Consider the following 20,842-nt stretch of genomic DNA (forward strand, 5'->3'; position numbering starts at 1 on the left):
GGAGTGAATTCACTGTGGGCCCAGTCGTGGTATACAGAGCCACTGCAGGAGGGGCACAGTTGAAACCAGGTGAAATATCCAGTCATTTAAAAAGAAATTTTAAAATGATGAGCTGCAGCTGATTGGGGTAAAGAGAAGCAGTTATATGGCTCTTGGGAAAACAAATGACAGCTGGTGTGAGTATGGAGAAAGGACTCAGAAGCAAAGTGCTGTTGAACTGCTTTTATTTCCAATAACCAACGACTGGCTCGTACACTTCCAGACAAGACGATAGACAATGTGTATTTACAGCGTACGACCCATGTACACGTGTCCTGTCCATGTACAATATTTACACTGTAGAGTCAGCTGGACTGCTGGTGAAGGAACTGAGTGTATGCAGTGGAGGATCAATTAAACCTCAGTGTGTTCACATACACACTAATATCCTGGCTAGGATCTGGGCTCTGTTTGTACTTGAAACTCAGTCACCCTGAAATGAATTTTAGAGTTCATTTAATGAAGAAGGCTAAAAAAAATAGCAGATAAGGTAGCTTTTATCCAGCACCATTTGATTTTATTAAGGTGGACCTATTCTGCTTTTCTGTTCTTCCAAGTGACAAATGTTTATAATAAATAAAGCTAAAGTCTCAAACATTGAGGTCAGTGTATGTACAAGCAAGTTTAAACGGCTCTAAGTGTTTGGTACGGATGGTTTTTTCTGCTCTTCGCTCTGTATGATGTCAAAGAGAGGGTCCTTATATGGTTATCAGCATAGAAGCCCCACCCACGTGCTGGTCAAGTCTTTGTTAGTGAGGGGAAGCCAATCAGAAAAAGGCTGGCTCGCTCAAAGACCTTGGTAAAAATAAGAAAAATGATTGGACTTCCCAGTACGATTTAGCCATAAGTTTGGCTAAGATTTAAAGTAAAAGATCAACTTAGCTGCACAAAGGCCTCGTATAAGATAAACAGGGACTATTTTGACCCGTGAAGAGTTGAAGAGTAATACATACAGAGCTGGAAATGAGTAGAACAGGCTCAGGTAAAATAGATGCTTCATGGTCTAAAAATGACCAAATATATGCTTAATGGGAAAGTGCAAGTTTCATCTGTTTCACACTCGATGCCATGAGAGGAAGAAAAGACTTATCCTTGCAATCTAAAAATATTTCAGCTTTAACAAAAAATATGTTTGATCCCAATAAGCTGACTTTCTCCTGTAGGGTGTGGACATTAGCCAGAAATGGAAGACAAGCTTATTGTTAGCCGAGACAGAGCAAAAAATAAAAAAATAGGAGCAAGGACTTCCTGGTAAATTCAGAAAATGTGCCATTTTATCTCCACTCCAGGTACTGGTCGTACTCCTCTTCCTAACTTCTGCTGTTTGGGTGAATATTTGTGCCTTTTTGTGTGTGTGTGTGTGTGGAGGGGGGGGGTTACGCATAAGAATGACTGGTCTGCAGTGGTTAAGGCAAAAAGTCTGTTTTACTTTTCTTAACAGGAGGTACTTCCTGTTAATTTTAAGTTTGAGTAAATTAAAACCTGATGTGTTTTTTGTTTTTTGCAGAAAGTCAAAACCTGTTTGGTGGGTGAAACTTTGAGTTTCACATAAATACTGATCATTGGGATACTAGTGTGCAGGTAAATATACTCAGGTGTAAGAACGAGAAAATGGACTGGTTGTCCGTGTGACCTGAATGAATTTAAAAATGACTGTTGGTCTTGTATAACAGTTTAGCTGCGTAGTCGAACCACCCCACCCTCATCCCACTGAGCTACCACACAACCACAACAAGCAAGCCAATCCCACAGTTCAGTGACAATATATACAAACCATAATATCATTCACATGTACATTTACATTTTAAGGTCATAAAGCCGGTCACTATGTACACTCTGTGCCATTTATACACTTTTAAACTCCTCAGCATACGTTGGAAATCTTCTCTAAAGCTCTTGTAGAATCTCTCTCCGGTGCTTCAAGTATAAGTTCATTCACAGGAATTATCACTGCTGCCAGGGGAAACACATACACCTCGTGTCGGCAGTATTTTTGCAAGTTAAAAGTAAAACTTGCATGAAAATACAGGGAGGCAAAGCACCCAGTTGAAGAGAAGAAGACAGGCAAAGACACTGGGTGGCCACAGGTACAGCCGTGTGAGGATGTTCCCACTGCCAGCAGCCAGCAGCACTTTTATAAAGTGACTTTGAAAGATAAAAAAATAAAACACAAGTGATGGAAGATAAGAAAAACAAGGTTGATTGTGAGGTAGAGTCACAAACTGGTACACTAAAGTGGGAAAAATAAAAGTAAAATCTATGTGGTGAAGAGGCTCTGTTGAGAATAAAAAGTTTAAAAAAAATTATCTGCATCTTTTGGATCGCCTGAGCTTTAGTTTTGCTCTGGTTTACATTTAAAGAAAGAAAGAAACAAAAAGATTAAATTGATATTTCAGGTGGTTGACTCGTCTCTCAGCTTGTCACATTCACACCTCAGTTAGCACTCTTAGTTCATAGCAAGTAAGATACTGTACAATTAAAAAAAATTTAAAAAATAGCATTACCTGTAACTAAAAAAGAAACCTTAACAACAACAACAATAAAAAGAGAGAGTATAAATCAACACAGATGTTTTGGCTGCCTTAAATACGATGCAGACATGTTTCTTTTGTACGAGAACCAGAGAAAAACACAGCGTCAGAATGATACAGCTAAAAGGTAAAAACACCTTTTCTTAAAGATTAAAGATAAACAAAAACCCTTCAGTGAAAACCTCAAATATACTTTCTGTTAAAGTGGGCGGATCCCTAAGCCAGCCACGCCTCCTTCTCCATTAAAAAAAACAAAAAAAACAAAAAACTACACAAAACTTGGTCCCTCCTCTTGTTTCCTGTCAGGCAACTAATCGTCTTTGATTCCTCTCTCCGATCGCATGATGACATCTTGTCCGCAGCTCTTTGACGAATCATTACCTCACTGGTCACATGATGTCACAGATCTGTGAATAAAAATGTTAGTCCCACCTTCCAGCAAATAGCTCCCTCCAGCCAATCAGTAAAAGTACACTTAGTTCTGCCGGACGGCAAAAAAAATGTGTTCTTTGTTACAAAGCGTCACTCGATCAAACCACGCCTTTAGCCCCGCCCTCCACCTGTCCATCAAACGATGCTGTCGTGCAGCAGCGGCTCAAAGTCCGCGTCGCAGGCTGCGGGCGGGCTCTCCTCATCGCTGCCTGGCAGCGGCGTGTTGATGTGGACACCGGCCAGCGAGGACATGGACTCTTTGCTGTCTGGGTGGGGCTTGTCATTGAGGGACAGCTGGGAGGAAGAGGAGGAGCAGGAGGTTTTCTCAGGGATGAAGAGAGCGACAAGGAAAGCGATGACCACGGTGCATGCCCCTAACAGGAAGGGCGGGCCTGGGATTAGCGCTCGCTAGGAGAAAGGGAGAAAAAGAAAGCTAATTTCAACAACAAAGCACATTTAAGTGTAGTTAATTACTGACATGACGATGGAGTCACCTGCTAATTTTAAGCATAAAATAGCCAATCGTGTGAATTACAAAAAAAATAAAAATCACTGTACAATTGGTATGAAGGGAGACACTATCCTTACAGACCAAAACCACTTCTCTTTAGCAGACTGTAAACTTGTTTACTTTTGCTGTAAAGTTGCATTTTGCAAGCAGCCTCAAGTGGCCATTAGAGGAATTGCAGTTTCTGGCACATTCAGTTTACAGCCCTTAAGACTTCTCCTTGGCTTGTGTTACTTTTAAATTGTTGTGGAAAACACATCTAGAAACAATCAATGACTCCATGACATCACCGGAACCTAAATAAAGGTTCAATAGGAAGAAAATGTCTTTATTTATTTCAAATGGCTGTATGGAATTAAGTTCCCTCATCCCGCACTTTTCCTGTGAATGTTGAAGATGACCACATCCCAGTTTTAAAGCCCCAACTTTGTAAGATGAGTAAGCTCATTTTCTCATTGGCTTCTTTGCAGTCAGACTTCTTATTGGGACCATAGAAGGCTCACCCTGCTGGCTGCTAAAGATAATGCTGATTTAAGGCACTACAGCACAGACCTGGAAGCCATAACTGTTCCAAAAGCGACAGGCTTCTCCACTAGTACCTACTTGACTTGACTGTTCCCAGTTTTGGTGACAACAATAGAGAATGTCGAGGAGATGGTGTACCTGTTGCTCTGTCTATGACTTTTTGTCAGACTCAGGGACCACAATGCTGTTTTTTTGTACAGCCATTTACCTTGTTGCCAGGTTTCAAAAATGCTGGTTTTGAATTTTTTTCCAGAAGTCACTAGTAGAAGTAAGTAGACACTAGCGAAAAAGAGGCATTATTGTCAGGATTGGAGTGCATGCTGTACCTCAGTGGGACTGTGGAGTGGCAGGGGGTCGATGTTGTAGTCTCCCTGGATGGGGTCCATGGAGTTAAACTCGACGTTGAAGAGAAAGAAGATGAATCCGTACAGAGCTGGGCCGAGGCCGTTACACAGACCTCTGATGCCTGTGATCATCCCCTGCACCACGCCTGCAACAGGGCGGAAGAAGAAAGGTCATGAAGGCGCAGCAATGCAAGAGTTATTTTACTTCCTGGTTAAGTAACAAAAACTACAATCTGAAACATCTATTACACAACAGTGACCTACTGAAGTGAGAGAGGACAGATTTTATTTGTCACCTTGTTTATCGGGATCAGCAGACTGTGACACCAAAGCAGAAACTGCTGGGAAGGTGATGGAGGACATCGCTGCTACAGCACCAGCAGCCCACATCATCCTGTTGCAAATATACATATTTATACTTGGTTAAAGATGTGCATATCTGGTCTTTTTGTGAGTTGGAACTTAAAGCAAATACCAAAATGTAGTGTAAATAATTGCCTGCTACACAAGCACACACTCAGCAACTCTCACCATGGCTCTGATCCAAAGCCGTACCAGGCCAGCTGAAGGATCTGGAAGCCCAAGCCTAACAGAACAGTGTTTTTAGTACCCAGAGTTCTCATCAGCAGAGTGAGGAAGAGAGTCTGTGGGCAAAGAGGAGACGGGAATTTACAATTATTTAACAGTTCACTAGAATTTATTAACATCTCTTATCGTAATAAGCAGTGTAAGTATAAAGTTGACAGAGAACAAGTCACCCAAGTGTGTATGTTAACTATCAGCCTAAATATTTACTGATGCACTGCTTATGAGGGTAAGTTGTTCTTCTTGTTCATGGAAACTAAAATAAAACAGCGATTTTTTCAATTATATCCTAATGTGTGTGTAAAATAGGCTTATATTTAAAAGGGGTAATAAATAGCCTCCAATGTGTTGGTTACCTGAGCTACAATGGACAGAATGCCCACAACTCCTATAAAAACAGCGAGGGTCGTTGAGGAGAAGTTTATGACCTGGAAAGAGACAAGAAATAATTTTTATTGATACTATATAAGACAACATAATTTTGTTCCACATTTTTAATTGATAAAACAAGAGAACTGCAGCTCAACATGGGTCAAGTGGGTAGTAAATTAATTCTGAACATATAGTTAAGATCAAAGTAAGCGGGTATTCACACATCAAAAGAGTTGCAGGAAATCAGCAACTTCCAGCAACAAAGGAGAAATAACCATTGCCGATGCAAAGTGGACAGGTCAGCTTTAGGGTGAGCAACTACTACCAACACAGCAAGACAAATCTGATGATTAGAGTTGTGATTCAAGACCTGAGTGGGTTGCAGATGGTTTTCAGATTTCAAAATGGGATATGGCTGCATGTAAGAGTTACACAATGAAATAGACTCATGAGCAAATTATATGTGGATGGACTTCCGGCATTTGACTTGAATTTTGCAAGATGATCTGACAAAAATCTAGTTCTTTATAGTACTATGTTCAGAGTAAATGTTTGGAATGATTCCAGTATAAAAACCTAAGCTTCATGCTCTGCCAAGAGCTCTACTTAATAAATAAGATGATATCATCTGCATAAAAACTAACATTGCACTGTTCAGTTGAAAAGCTGATATTTATGTACAGAGGAAATTGCAAAGGCCCTGATCTAGGCCCACAAATCTATGATTCATTAATTTTGTCTTACCTAAATTTGTTTGTACTCTATGAATTCATTTATGACTCCCTCAGAACATGAAGGTCTAGCTGACTTAGAAAAGTAATTCACACAACTTTCAACTAACTACTGCTTATAATGATTATGATTATTTTTGCAGTTTGGTCATTTACAATTTTCCAAAACACCATAAGCCATAAAGTCTCAGAATTAGAATTAAATGCATAAAATAAGACATAAAATATACATAAAGAAAACCTATTCTTACAGGTGTTATCCAATCCAATCTTCTTCGTTCATTAAAAACTTCCATCCTTGCTGGATGTCATCACTTATAGTCTGATTTCTTGAAACTGGATTTCAGTGAATTTCTAACAGATCAGTTGCGCCTATTCTGGCATCCTCCTCAGACACTATTGTTCCAGTTTATTCAGTCAGATTTTCTCCTGTTTTTTTTGGCTCAGCGTGTGGTCTTCTGTCTTATATTGCCACCTCTTTCTCAATTTCACCTCAAGGTAAACATGTCTCACTATAAAAAGACATGTAAGTGTGCAGATTGCACATCGAGTTTCCACGAGCTCACTGATTTCAAATAATTCACTAATATATGCATGGTAGTATAAACAAAAATGGCCAGTGTGAAAGGTTTATGAATCTGTCAGTTACTTTGCACATATACTTATTTTTTGTGCAGGGTAAGAACATTTTTACACACATATTTCTGAATGAGGAACATTTAATGTAAAGACAGACACAAAAGAATGGCTGACCGTTGATGCAGCAATGTGATCCGTGCCTTAAGTGTTTCACGCTACAGCTAATGACCCTGTCTGCTGTGTGACTGTTGGTAGATTCGTGGTAATAGTATCCTTAACAACATCAATACCAGCATTGACGCTAATATTCTTGGAAAATGAGTGCATCAGGTGGCTCACCTGTCTCAGGTACAGGAAAAAACTGGAGTACTGTCCGGCCTCAGGTAGGTAAGACAGGAACACGGTGATACAGATCAGTAAGACTGTGGAGTCCTGTCCCACCTTCCTCAGAGACTGAAGGAGAGAGAGAAAGAAAGAGAGAGGGACAGAGAGACAGGAAACACAACACCGAGGCTGTCAGATGATCAGTCAGTCTTCAGTTAGCGTCTGGGATTCAAAGGGTCAATGTTACAGGCTCTGACGTGCAAATGACTTGCATCTCATTTTTCTTTATTCTCCCCCCCCTAGCAGAAACGAGCTATCATGCATTATATAATGCTATAGCATCATTAAATTATTAAAATAAAGTTACTGCGTTGAGGAACATTGCGGTGCCTTCGCCCACGTCTCCACTTTACATACTGTGTCCAAAAACAGAGAAGAGAGTCAAATCACTGAGGAAAGGCTTCATGCAGCTACAAAATAGACCAGAGTAATCTGATTTGAGCTCATTATTTAACCAGCTAATCAAATATGGTTCTGTAAACGATTAGTTACTGACAGCAAATGGGTCGGCCTGCTCCCAGGAAATGGGCGTCCCCCAGCTGCTGAGCCTCATCTTGTCGGGCAAAGACTCGGGCACGGCCAGCAGGATGAAGCAGATGTCAGCCAGAGCAATCAGCGTGGCCACCAGAACCACCAGATTGTCCCCGTACCAGGCGGAAAGGTACGCTCCGATGGCCGGGCTCGTCACCAGGCTGGCTGCAAAGGTGGCCGACACCTGAAGGGATGAATTTCAACAGAACACAGCTCAGGTATTTTTCTGTCCTCACTCATGTCTGCACACAGATTAAGCTGATCTGTCAGTTTCTTTTCGTGTAAGATTCAGTTTCAGGAATTCAATACCATCAACAGTCTGTCTGTCTGCCTGATGCACTGTTTGATTTTAGGGGTGTACATTAGGACTCCTTACCAGACCATAGGCTGTACTCCTCTCTCTCTCATCCGTAACATCGGCAACGTAGGCGAAGATGACTGAGAAAGTCACGGAGAAAGCTCCAGACATGGAGATCATGGCGAAGTACCACCTGGAGGAAGTGAAAAATAGATTCCGTTTCAAGAAGACTGATACGAGAATTTAAACTTCTCTGACTCTCTAAATGACTGAAATCCAGCAGTGAATTGATTTTTGACAGGCACACTGAAATATTTCATTAAAAGATTGATCATTTCACTCAGGTCGGATCCATTAGAGCAGCAGTTCCTAACCTTTTACATCTGATGTAACTGCCCAACAACACTGTTTATGTTCAACTGCATAATGCTGTATACATTTTAAACTCAATATCAACTAGTTTGAACTCTTTGTGTCTCAGTTTAATCAACAATGTTACTTAAGATTCTAACTCACATTTCATTTGCTTGAAATCTTGCTATTCCAACTATTAATTTGTGTTAGCTCAGAAGGTAAATGCTAGCCATACTTTCCTATGTAACCTTTTTTAGTCATAATATTGTTGCAACAGAGAATATTAGAGTCCTACCAGGGGCTGAGCCTCATCAGAGGGATTGGAGCACAGGTGAAGAAGACGGTGACCAAAAGGAAGGACCGCCTGCCCCATACGTCTGACAACGCACCAATCAGAGGCGCAGACATGAATGACAGCAGACCCTAGAAAGGCGGAGTCAATGATAAAAATTGTTTAAAAAAGTTTCAGCAACAGTGAAATATATCTGTGTGGTCAAGCCATGCTTGATTCATCTTTTATTCATGATCAGTTTTCTGTCATTATTACTTATCACGCCTAAAGTCTAGATATTGTTCAAAAATGACCCATTTCATTGTAGCTATTTTCCTAAATCACTGTTACACCCGTTTAATCTGTATAGCATCAACAGAATGAGTCACAAAATGGAAAAGTTGAGTTTCTTACCTTCACGCCCTGAATAAGTCCATTCATCAGGAATGTGTGCTGAGGAAATGTTTCATGCAAAACCTACGAAAAAAGGTACAACACCATCACGGATGAAACAGTATGAAGCAAGGTACAGAATGTATGCAGTTAGAGCTGAAAAGTCTTGGACAACTTTCACAATTTTTCATTAAAAACTATTAAAGATAAAACAATCAAACCACTGGAAATAAGGTTCTGTGTATAAAAATAACAGTAATTTCTCATTGGTTAATGCAAAGTTTTTTTTAACCCTTCAAATTACAGCTTACGATCTATACTTCATTCACACACTGACATATTTAATTTCCAAAGTTTAAAATTTAACTCATCTTGATCTGCAACATATATGCTATTTATGTACTTTGGAACACAAAGGACTAAGATACACCTGTTGATCTTACAAACAATCACAGCCAAATTTCCCAGATTAAGGTTTAAGTCTAGTCCCAAACTTAAAGAAAGACTCAGTGGAGATCTCCACTGAAAATATTTATGGTCTAGGACTGGGAAACACACATAATCAAAACACATAAAATTACTCTGGTATTCTTTTACCATATTTAGATTTGTATTATTTTAATGCTTTCAAATGCATGTAGATGAGATTTGCTAATACAAAATCACTACTTTTCCTAATGCTTTACATTTTGACTTCAAAAACCTACATTCACAAAACCAAACCCTCTTCCAGAGAACAGAATAAAGACTGGATTACTACCAAAGGGTTCATTTTGGTTGTAATAGGGGTTTTGTCCCATATTGATGTAAAATAACCATATACTGCCAGTCAGATTTGAGAAGGACAATCCAATAATATAGATTTTTCAACATCTTCTTCTAACTATAAACAATATAGCTCAGTCTTAATTCAGTAAGTGCTAAATCCATTGTAAAATGCAAAGCAGACCTGGAAAAACAGACTAACAGTGAAAAGGACACTGACACCATCTCTGCAATAATGCTGCCTACACAGCATGACTAATTTTTAATGTCATCATTTCTTGTTCGGTCTTATTCACACGGAGGCTTTGAATGAACCGGGGTAGCTATATAGATGTTAATGTAAAAACCAATCTGTGTTACTCACAGTGAGCATGGGTGTGGTGAGTAAACCCCAGGAGAAAAACTCCAGGAAGATCACCACCACGGCATGATACACGCTAGGCCTGCCGATGCCCTGCTGGAGCTGAAACGAAAGAGAAACAACACAGACATGTGTCATATGATCACGAATGGATTTTAAGGTGGTATTTCAGCAGGACTTTAAACAATCATCCATCGAGTTTTAATGGTTTTCCTTCGTTCCAGGCCCTTATTTTGTGTTTTTTGGTACAAAAATCAACTTTCACAGACAGACGCTGGTTACCTGCCATTTTTTTGTCTCAACATGACATTATCATCATCACATGGTAATGTTGTTGAGAGCGGGGACTGTTTCCAACATTGTCCCCTAGGGTCTGACATCTAAGATTTGCCAGTGAATACTGAAATTATTGACACACCAAGTCAGAATTTATGTGCAAAATATTTGCAAAAATTCATGGAAAATCTTTTGTTTCTTCTTGCGTTCCAGAGCTAAAACTTCACATGATGAAAAAATGATTCTTGTGTCTTCCAAAATTAGGTTTTACTAATAAATCCGTGTCTACTTAATGAGGTTGCAACATGCCGCTGAGAGACAGCAGCCTACGATTGTCATCTTTTCTCCACCTACCTGGTACCCCTCTTATTTAGCGAATTATGTGAGCCATCACCACAGGTTGAGGCCACCATTACAACAAATGCCACCAGATAAAGGTGAACCACTGGAACACAAACGAATCTTCGTCGCACTCATACGAACCAAAGATTTTGCGTTCCTGCAAACAAATAACAGCGTTACAATCCTTCCTCAAACACAGTACCAGCCGCTGTCATTTTCTTCTCGCTTCGCCAAGGCTGCATGGCCAGAAGCATGAAAAGCAAATCATCATTTTCGTCGTTAAAGCTTGGACCAGCGTGACTATGAACCAGACTTGGTGTGAGGCAAGATTTACGTTTGTTTTTAACTGGATTTCAGTGTTTTAGAAGCATAAACCGAGGTAATGGTTTTGTGGAAGGGATAAACACATAGGGTTAAATAAGACACTTTTTATGGCAGACAGGTAAAACTGCAGTCTCAACTGAACCCATTTTCTAACACGTTTTAAAGATGATTAAAACACAGCGAGTATTAAAACTGGAGCACAGCACATGAAGTGATTACCAGCCGGCTGACACAGATACACAGGATTTAGGTGGCAAATTGGACCATTTTCTATATTTAGTTTGACTAAAAGCAGGTTTCACTAGCACACATTAGAACCACATAGATTATGTGTTACTCTTGGCTGTCCTTCTGTACAAATAATTTTTATAAGTGCAGGAGTGATATGGAAAAGATTCCTTTATGACCAAATACAACCTTCTTCTTTAGTGACTCCATAAAATGACATGATAAAGAAATTATATTTGCATAATTTAAAATTATGGGTAATAAGTTCTTTTGTTTGGTTTTTTTTTTGCAGGAATTAGCCAATTTGTGTGGCAGGTGGTGTGGGAAATAAATACTTCTAATTACCACACTAACATGTACATCATGGTTATTTGTCTTTTTAGTGTTTGTGCACAAAATATTGGAAATATTACAAAAATGCAAATCCCATATCCCCCATGTCTTATGTTTATTTAAATATTGTTGTATTTCATTTATATTACGGTGTTAAAATCATACTAGAATACTCTAAATACATAACTCATTTAATAATTCTTTTATTTTTTATTTTTTCTAGTATTATTGAAACAAATAAAATTAATTTCTAAGTACTAACAGGAGACAATTGTCTACATAAATGTAATGTTTGTACAATTTGTGTTTAAAAAAAAAATTATAAACAGAAATTAATGAAAAGTATAAATAATGATAATAGAACATGTCAGAAAAGTTGTCATATATAACGGAAAGATCAAAGCTTTTATAAACATAAAAAAAGTGCTCATAAATAAAACACTGCGACCCCACTCAGTCATTTTGGTGCTAAAACAGTTTTAATGTCTTCTATTTTTAGACTTAAGTCACTGCTTTACCCTCACGTCCAACCTAGTTTCTGTCTGAAAAACACCTAAGTTCAGTCATCAGCACCACAACTATTAACATAAACAATTTTTGGCTGTATGGATAAAAGAAACTCAGAGATCTGTTTTAAATAAAATGAATCTATGTGTCTCTATGATCAGGCCAGACTGAGAGATGAACAAATCTAGCTAAAATTTGGAAATGAACTTGGAAATCTCTGTTCAGGACTTTTTAAAGCTGAGATGCAACAAATGCTACACAAACGAGAAGAAATGGAGGGTCCCTTGAAATCTATTTTCAGTTGTGAATTTACCCCCTACTGCCCTTCCTGATTTCACTGATAAACATCTCCAAATTTTGCCAGGAAAAGCTTCATAGCTAAAAAAAAGTATTAGATAATGATTTTTAAATCAAGTCTTAATAAATATGCTGTACAGTTCTTCTTTTTCTACTTTATGAAAATTGATGAAGGGGTAGATGTGACCTTAACCCTAAACAGTGACCTGTTTAATATTAAGAAGGTAAATGATTAAATAGAGGACTCTTTGGGTAAGAGACACTTTGGCGTAACTCTGGGATTAGAATAGACATTTGACATTTCTGCTTCAGCCTAACTGCAACTGTAAATTACAGAGAAAATAACCTCATTTTAACAATGATTTATTAAACTTATATTTCTAAATATTCTGGAACTCTCCCATATCTGATGTAATAGAAATAAAAAATGATATCAGTATGATTCCATTTTAAGATCGACGTCCTCTCCATTAACTGCACCCTGCTCTGCAACCTTTGAAAAAATGACCTTGGCTTGCGTTTCGATAGGGTCCTCCTGGATGCTCCAGAGACCACAGAAAATACTATTATGGCTCTCTCCCCATTACTTTAGATAGAGGTTTTAAAATAACTGCTCAAAGATGGTTGCCGAGTGAGAAGAGTTGCTTCTAGAAGGTCTCTGGAAGCATATGAATTTTTAAAAATGCCAGCAGTGAAAGCAAAAAACTGAAATACTGAAAAAACTCTGCTCAGAGGTTTCCACTGCAGTTAATAAGAAGAACAATAATGTTAAGTGTAATGATGCATTCACAACAGATGTGAAGCCAAGTTTTTGCGAGATTATCCCGCAGACTGTCGAGTCTCACGACGCCATCGACAATCAGATATGCAGCAAGCTTACTGTCACCATCTGAGGGCAGCTGGAGCTGAATGGTTCAACTCCATTTTTATAGAGAAAAATAGAAGAAGGCTTGGAGAAAATTGAGCAAAAAAATCTTATGATTTTATGGTAAATTCTGCATGACATAAACCATAAATTGTCTATGGTAAATAGACAATAAATGATCAAACAGTAACTAAATATGAATCTAATGCTGACCCCAGCTTTTTGGACTTGCCTGGACTTTGTCAGCATCCTGAAGTGATAAAAGGTTTAGTTTGAGGCTTTACTTGCAGAAAGATCTCTGCTGAAGCCAAAGCACATTTACTCCATAATGCTGTATTATTACACAATGCACTTAACCACCTACCTGAGCGTTACACAGTGGGGCTGTGTTTTTACAGATTTACTAGAGAGGTTGTAATGCATGTACCCAGATGAGCTGCCAAGCTGCCACTAGTGCTGTTGCCCTAAAGGCATTTACAGGCAGTTTCTACTAGACATGCATTAACTATGTACCGTACAACCATGCTTTCACCTTTCGCTACAATTAAATATTAAGTGACGCTTTTAAACTGCATCTGCTAACTACATTAACAAACAACCCATCACTAAAAAAGCTATTGGTCAGTTACAGTTACAGCTCATTACTAAAGAGCACACCCCAAAAACCTGACCTTTCTTATCATTGCTTCTCAAAAATTGTCATTTTATCAAATTTCATTACTATTTTCTGTGTAATCAGAAAAATGAAGGAGGTGTGCCCAAAATGAAGCCAGACAATGTAAATGGGTAAAACAATTAATAGTTATAAACAGAGTTATACTCTGGGATTACTTCAACAGTTACAGTATGATGGAGCTGTGTTTTGTGCCTGAGGTTTGAGTTTTTGTATTAATATTTGGATTCCTGTGTATTTGAGTTTCTTTTGAGTTTTGTATTCTTTTTATGTATCAGATATTTCCTCATTGGTTTCTTTATGATTATATTCTCACTTTAGTCTTTAGGTTTGATTAGTTTTAGTCTTGCTACCTTTGTGTATCTAGTTCCTGTTGTGATTTAAGTTAAATATAAAATTTAATTCCCGCCTCTCCTGTTTCCCCCATATCTTATTGTTAAGCTCTGTCACTGTGTTAGGTGTTCCTCTTTTATTTTGGTAGTCTTTATCTTTTGTATTTAGTTTTACTTCCTCTGTTATCATTGATTAGTTTCAGCTGTCTTCTGTTACCCAGGTGTTTCCCCTTCCCTTGATTGGCCCCAGTGTGTCTGTGTGAATATATAAGCATCAGTTTCTTTTTGTCCTTTGTCATATTGTCCGCTGTATTGTTTGCTCTAACGACCAGTTAGCAAAGTGCTCTAACAGTTACTTTGCTGATGACCTCATGGTCTTAGTAGCTAGTTTTAAGTTTTTAATAGAACAAGATGTTCTTTTGGTAGATTTTGGTCACTTTCAGAGAGAAACAGATCATAAAGCTACATATGCTTTACACTATAGTTACCACATGTTTAATGTCACTTCACCTCCTCACTTGTTTTTCTTGCAAGTGCAATTTAAGCCTCTTACCAATTTAGTTTTCCATTTAATTGTAATTGTAGCAAATGATAGATGCATTTTGTATGTTCCCCAGGAATGTGTTACCTAATGCTTGCACTAGCATAAAATCAGTTAAATATGAGGCTGGGTATTTTGCAGACATTTTAAGTGACAAACATGACACTTCAAATAATCCAAAACTGAAACCACTACGAAAATTTGCTACAGCAAAAATAGTGCCAGAAATATAACTTCCAGAGGGGTAAAATCTTTGTACAATCTTAATTTGGGGAAAATTCTGCAAAATATGTAAGTAAATAAGTAGACAAGTGCTCTAACCAATCAAATTTGAGTTCACTTAGACCATAGGCTCCGAAAGTGTGGGGCCTGCCCCCTAGGGGGGCTGCACAGCCAATATGGGGGGGGGGGGGTATGAAAAAAAAAAGAAAAAAAAAAGAACGCTTGGACACTGCTAGCATAATGGACAGGTTGTTGACGGGGCGCCCACACAAACGCAAAGCAGGAGATGAAGCATCGCCAAATATGTTTCCAAACCAACTTCCTTCCAAGCCAAAGACTAGAAAATCTGGTGAAGCATATCTTCCCTTTGGCTTCACCTGCACAAGTGCCAAGGTAGGTCTCCCCTGCAGAATTGGTTTTCCCTGCGTCGGGAGCAGTGCTCGGCTCTCCAAATCACGGACAAACAGTATCCCACATTCTTGATTTTTAGTTCACAAACACTTCTTGTAATGACTAACTACTCCTGACATTTTGGAGATGTTAGCTCTTTATACAGTAAAGTTACAGCGGGATACAAATAATATCAGGCTGATCCTGCCACGATTTGTTCCCCCGCTTCAAATCAGTATCCCACAGTTGTTTATGTTTTTGAACCCATTTTGCACAGAGAGGCATTTTTTGAAAAATGTATTGATAGCAATGTTGAATATTATTACACAGGAAAAAAACAACTACATGTAAAATAATTACACCGTGACGCCTCTGCCTTTCTAAATGGAGGGACAGTAAATCTGTGTGTATATGTAAGTGTGTAAAACCTGAAGATAGTCAGATTAACACTAACAGTATGTTGTCTCTATCTGCCATTCATCTCATGTAAACAATAATGTGGCGCACAGCGTGACGTGAAAAAAGGCACATACCTTTGACGAACTCTGTATTCCTCGTCCACATGTAAACACAAAAATTGAGTTTTAAAAAATCTAAATTTTCGGTGATTCGAAACGCCGTTTACGTGTGGACGAAAGGCCCAAACGCATAGAAACAGCTGCGTTTTCAACATTTTTCTTGTAAAACAAAAAAAGTTTGGGAACCACTGACTTAGACAATGACTTAAAATAACTAAATAAATAGGTGCCCTGAGGCAATTGAAGATGGCAGCCGATTTGCAAGACTTGTTTCTAGAAGGTCTTGGGGTCATTTTTGTGAGAAGAAAATCATAGAGGACTGACTCTGTTTGCTCCATCTCTCCAAAACTTGGGAATTTCTTTGCGTTAGGTCTCTCACAACTGCTCCCGTTGATGTCAGTGGTTTCACCTTTGGACTCAGCAATTTAATTTTTTTTTTTTTTTGAATTTTTGAGTAAGGCAGCAGGGATGTACAACTTTATTGGCTGAAAATTGGCTTTGTTGACTGCTGTCAGCTTATAGGAAAAAATAATTAGTATCAAGTTTTTGTACCACATTCTTGGATTCAACTTAATGAGCTTGATAGTGATTATTCAAAGATACTGATTATTAACAAGGTTAGGATTACGACAGTTATTAATTATAACAAAGACTTCTTTGTCTCACTCTGGAATAAACAACAAAAACCCCAATAAACTAACAACAAATTTTCTCTCATGACAAAACCGTCATTTTAAACAACCCATTAATGAAGCAATCTTAGCTAATCTTGTGCACCATATACATTTAGTCCTTTCAGTGATTTCCACTGAGAAGCAATTTAATCATTCAGCTTGTTAAATATGAGAAAATAGTGGAAAATTATACTGTCAATTATAGGTGACGCATTCAAGCGAAAAGCTTAAATCCAAAAAAATTATTTCCACTTAATGGTACCAGTTTAAATTAAACTCATTTATTATTGTCTATTATTGTTTGTGTTCAGAGACACTTTGGTGATAAACCACTAAGAAACCATTTATGAGGATCGCTTTGTTTGCCTGAGGTAAATAATAACAAACAAATTGTAGTCTGAAATATCTGTAAAGGCAGATGCTTTCCCTTTAAGGCAGAGGTCCTTCTGGCCTCTCAGTACTCTTAATTTTGGCACACCTTGATCACCAAACATCAAACAATTATTCCCATTGATTAAACTTTAATCACCTGGCCTGGAAAATATCAGAAAACAGTGAATGTGCTGTCCATTACAGGTGATGTATTTATGCCCCAAACAATACTACTGCTGTTTTATTCCTGGTTTATTATTGTCTTAAATATTCTCATCAGATTTCTCCCAGATGTCTTCTTTCCCTACTAAATCTGAAGATATTCATTTCACCGAGGAAGAAAAGCAGTAAATCTCAGAAAATGTTTCACACTTGCATCACAATCACTGGTGGTGATGGTGGGGGTCTTCAGCTTCTGTAAATGTCTGACTCGTCTTCATGAGGGATGTTAAAATGGACGCTGAGGCTGCGGAGCGATGAGTCTGCAGTGTGCGCCCTCCCCGGGTGAATTTCACGCAGGGAGCTGTTATGTAACAGCTGATGGATCCGTCCTGACCACAGCAGCATCGCACTAAGCTGCAGCCGTCTGTGTGCCACATTAAACCTGCCCTGTCCTCTCCCCGTTACTGTGCACTCACCTCCAGCCATTTTGGACCAGACCTGCTCTGTCACGGCTGATTATTATTATTAATATTATTATTGCTATTATTATTTTTAAAATAGCAGCACTGTCACTACTCAAACGTCCCGTTTTTGCCTTTTCCCCTTTTAGATTTGTTACGTTTGAGGTTTTTAATCATTTGAACAGTAAACACAGTAAAGTATAAACGATTTAAGCAGAAATTTCCACATTTTGTTGGCATTTTGCTGTGAAAAACACTAAAAACAATCTTCTTTTTAAAGCTGCACTGATTTGATAAACCAGCCTTACGTCATGTGTTTAATTCCCTGTTATGTCATAAACATACAGCCCTTTAATTGTTTATTTATTTGCCGAGAATTGAGTATTATTATGGTTGCGTGGGTGATTGAACTGGACTGAATATACGTCACACGTCATTTATAGATATTGATTATCAATATCTAAAAACACCTGCTGGACAAACAGAGCTGTGCGTTTATAAATGAGCAATAAAATACAAGTAAAAATGGCGGGTCGTGTACCCACCCCAGCTCCGTCCTTCATGATGATCTTCTTGACCAACAGCACTCGGCCGGTGGCTGCCGCCGGTTCCCCCGCCGTCTCTTCGCACCTGCCGCGGGTCACGAAGCATCCGTGCCGCGTGGATATCCGCGGTTCTCCGGGCGCTTCCAGGGTGTCTACTTAATGAGTCCCCACGCAGAAGCTAAAACCGAGCTAACGGAGGATAACAATTACAGAAACGGTGACCGGTAATATCCACAGCACCTCTTTCTCTGGATCCTCCGTTCTCTTCAGCACCGAAACGTCCGCAGCAGCTCGGAGACGACGTCAACTTACACGCAACACGCAGAGAACTTCCGGCTGGTGCTCTTTTCACAATAAAAGCCGAACATAGTCACGTCATTCCATAGACTGTATATAAAAGATTGAGCAGTCACTGTAATGTCATAAAATTCGCATTTTGGAGCCTAAATGGCAGAGGTGTTTAGTAACGAGTTACATTTACTGAGTTACATTTACTTGAGTAAGTTTTTGAAAAAAAATTACTTTTAAAGTACCTTTTTTGCACGATACTTTTTACTTTTACTTGAGTACATTTGTGAAGAAGAAACAGTACTTTTACTTCGCTACATTTGCAAAATTCGACTCGTTACTTTTTTAAAAAATAATTAGTTTAACACATTAGATAACATGCCGCCAGTGGAGTTTCCGGTAACTCTTTTACCAATCAGATGTGGCCATGCAGTCACATGACCAGTTTGAAACTGTGGCGGGCAGAGCGGCCCAAGCGTTTCAAAGTAGCGGACACACGGAAAGAAACACATGAAAACATGGCATGCGATTTTTTTTTCAGTCGCGTTATTCAGCTCCTGCTCAAACTGTACAATTGAATCTCAGGGGTAAGAAGTTCAAAGGTCACGATGCAGGGTCTCACACTATACGGCCCGATGCTCTGATGCGACTTGAGTTCTCAAACTGTGCGTCCATAACATGAAGCTTATCATACAAAATCTGTCTCTCGCTCTCCCTCTCTGTCTTTCACTCACACAGACACACACACCACCACCATCAACTTTGCTAAATTACTAATGAAAAACATTGACCAGGCAGCTGCAATTGAGCAGCAGTGTCCATCCAGCTCTTTTCATGGTTGTTGTAGTCGTGATAATTTTGTGAGGCCACATTGAAAAGCCTCAGATACGGAAGCGTAGTACATAAGCGTAGAGCTGCCACCCAGGCAAAAGAAAAATAGAGCTATATCACGTTATAACGTGAAAAGTATATTGTTCTAACAACATTATTACAATATACATAATTATCACGTTCGTACAATATAAATATTATATTGTACGAACGTGATATTATATTGTTCAAACGTGAAAGGTATATTGCACTAACATGAAAAATATATTGTTAGAACAATAAACTTTTCACGTTATAACGTGATATAGCTCTATTTTTCTTTTGCCTGGGTGGCAGCTCTACGCTTCCGTACTCGGATGAGCATGCCAAAGTTCTACAAGTTGTGCCTCCATCTCGTGTCCACTGCCGTGCTGCTCCGCCTTTTCACTTTCATTTCTGTGTTTGTGCGTGCGCAGTGTGAGAGGTTGCGTTGAGGGGCGACAAGATTTCAAACAGGTTTGATTTTCTTGCGACCATACGATTGATGATTGGGAGCTGGTCGTGAGGTGTTAATCGCTTTTCGTTACCCCATGTATACTACATGATGCACGACACACGATTAAGGCGAAACTCGGGCCGATCCCCAAAACGGTTGCGCGACTGAAAAATCGGCTCAAAATGGGCCAAAAAATTGCACAGTGTATGCCCAGCTTTTGGAGGCTAGCTTCATCCAACTCCCTACCCTGTGGTTGGAAGGGACGTTTTTCATCTTTTTGCAGCCACGCAGACTGAGGTGTTTGTCTTCTCAGGACAGCCATGGAGAGATTAGAGGCTACATCGCAGCTCCAGTCATGGCCAGGGCTGGACTGGGACAAAAAATCGGCCCAGGCATTTTGACTAGAGACCGACCCACCAGGTATTATAGGAAAAGCCATAAAACCTTTGAATGAAAACAGACGCTGTTGTGACAGTGATGTACACTGTCTTGTTGGTATATGTATGATTTCTATACATTTTACGTCAGATAAAAACTTTTTAAATGAGAATAAGAAAGAAAAGTATTTCTTTGTGCCCCCCTTTCCCTGTTAATGCCCTACCTGGCCCCCTGGGAAAACTTTGCTAGACCCGCCCCTGCACAGTTACCAGCTGTTAGATACGTAAAAAAGGATCCTGGTGTTATTTGTCTCTCAGAAACAGTTCATAAATTCCCTTCAACTCATTCATGTCACCTAAAAGGTAAACCGGTTTCTCCATCACCTGTTCAGCTCTGATGATTCAGTAAGGACATCTCCTGGTTTCATCTTCATGTTTCCCTCTCACCAGATATACAAACCAACATCATGACCAGCAGCTTTACAGCTGTGGCTCCAGCAAACATCAGCTGATACTAGAAATTAATATTAAATAAATTCTAACAACAGCTGATCAAGCTTAAACGTGCTGCTGTTGTTTAGCGCGACATCCGCTGGTTTCCTCTTTCTGGCGCAAAGTGGGCGATAAACAAACAAGAGAGAAAAGCCGATCAGCTGATCATTGATCAGTTTCATGATTGAAGTAGCAACAGGAGAGGGAGGGAGAGAGAATGAGAGAAGAAGAGGCAGCTGTGCAGCAAAGACACAGAATAACTCCAGCTTTGTGTTTTTTTCCATTGTAGCTGAAGTCCGGGACAAATTCTGTTC

General features: G+C 39.1%; 1 protein-coding gene across 2 annotated transcripts; it reads right to left on the reverse strand.

Annotated features, from left to right (window-relative positions):
- Positions 1-207: 207 nt before the first annotated feature.
- On the reverse strand, positions 208-18,381 carry mfsd14ba (major facilitator superfamily domain containing 14Ba). Of its 2 annotated transcripts, XM_063463687.1 has the most exons (13): positions 18,066-18,381; positions 10,634-10,778; positions 10,007-10,105; positions 8,899-8,961; positions 8,509-8,636; positions 7,938-8,052; positions 7,527-7,745; positions 6,986-7,099; positions 5,321-5,392; positions 4,911-5,023; positions 4,676-4,773; positions 4,362-4,525; positions 208-3,410 (listed from the first exon to the last, which is right to left on the reverse strand). In XM_063463687.1, the coding sequence occupies exons 3-13, from the start codon at positions 10,013-10,015 to the stop codon at positions 3,138-3,140; spliced, it is 1,368 nt and encodes a 455-aa protein (XP_063319757.1). In that variant the 5' UTR covers positions 10,016-10,105; positions 10,634-10,778; positions 18,066-18,381; the 3' UTR covers positions 208-3,137. The 2 variants fall into 2 exon arrangements, with proteins under 2 accessions (XP_063319757.1, XP_063319756.1); XM_063463686.1 differs by lacking the exon at positions 10,634-10,778.
- Between the last annotated feature and the right edge of the window lie 2,461 nt (positions 18,382-20,842).

The sequence above is a fragment of the Pelmatolapia mariae genome, linkage group LG20 (genome assembly GCF_036321145.2).
Source record: "Pelmatolapia mariae isolate MD_Pm_ZW linkage group LG20, Pm_UMD_F_2, whole genome shotgun sequence".
In the NCBI taxonomy this organism is placed as follows: Eukaryota; Metazoa; Chordata; class Actinopteri; order Cichliformes; family Cichlidae; genus Pelmatolapia; species Pelmatolapia mariae.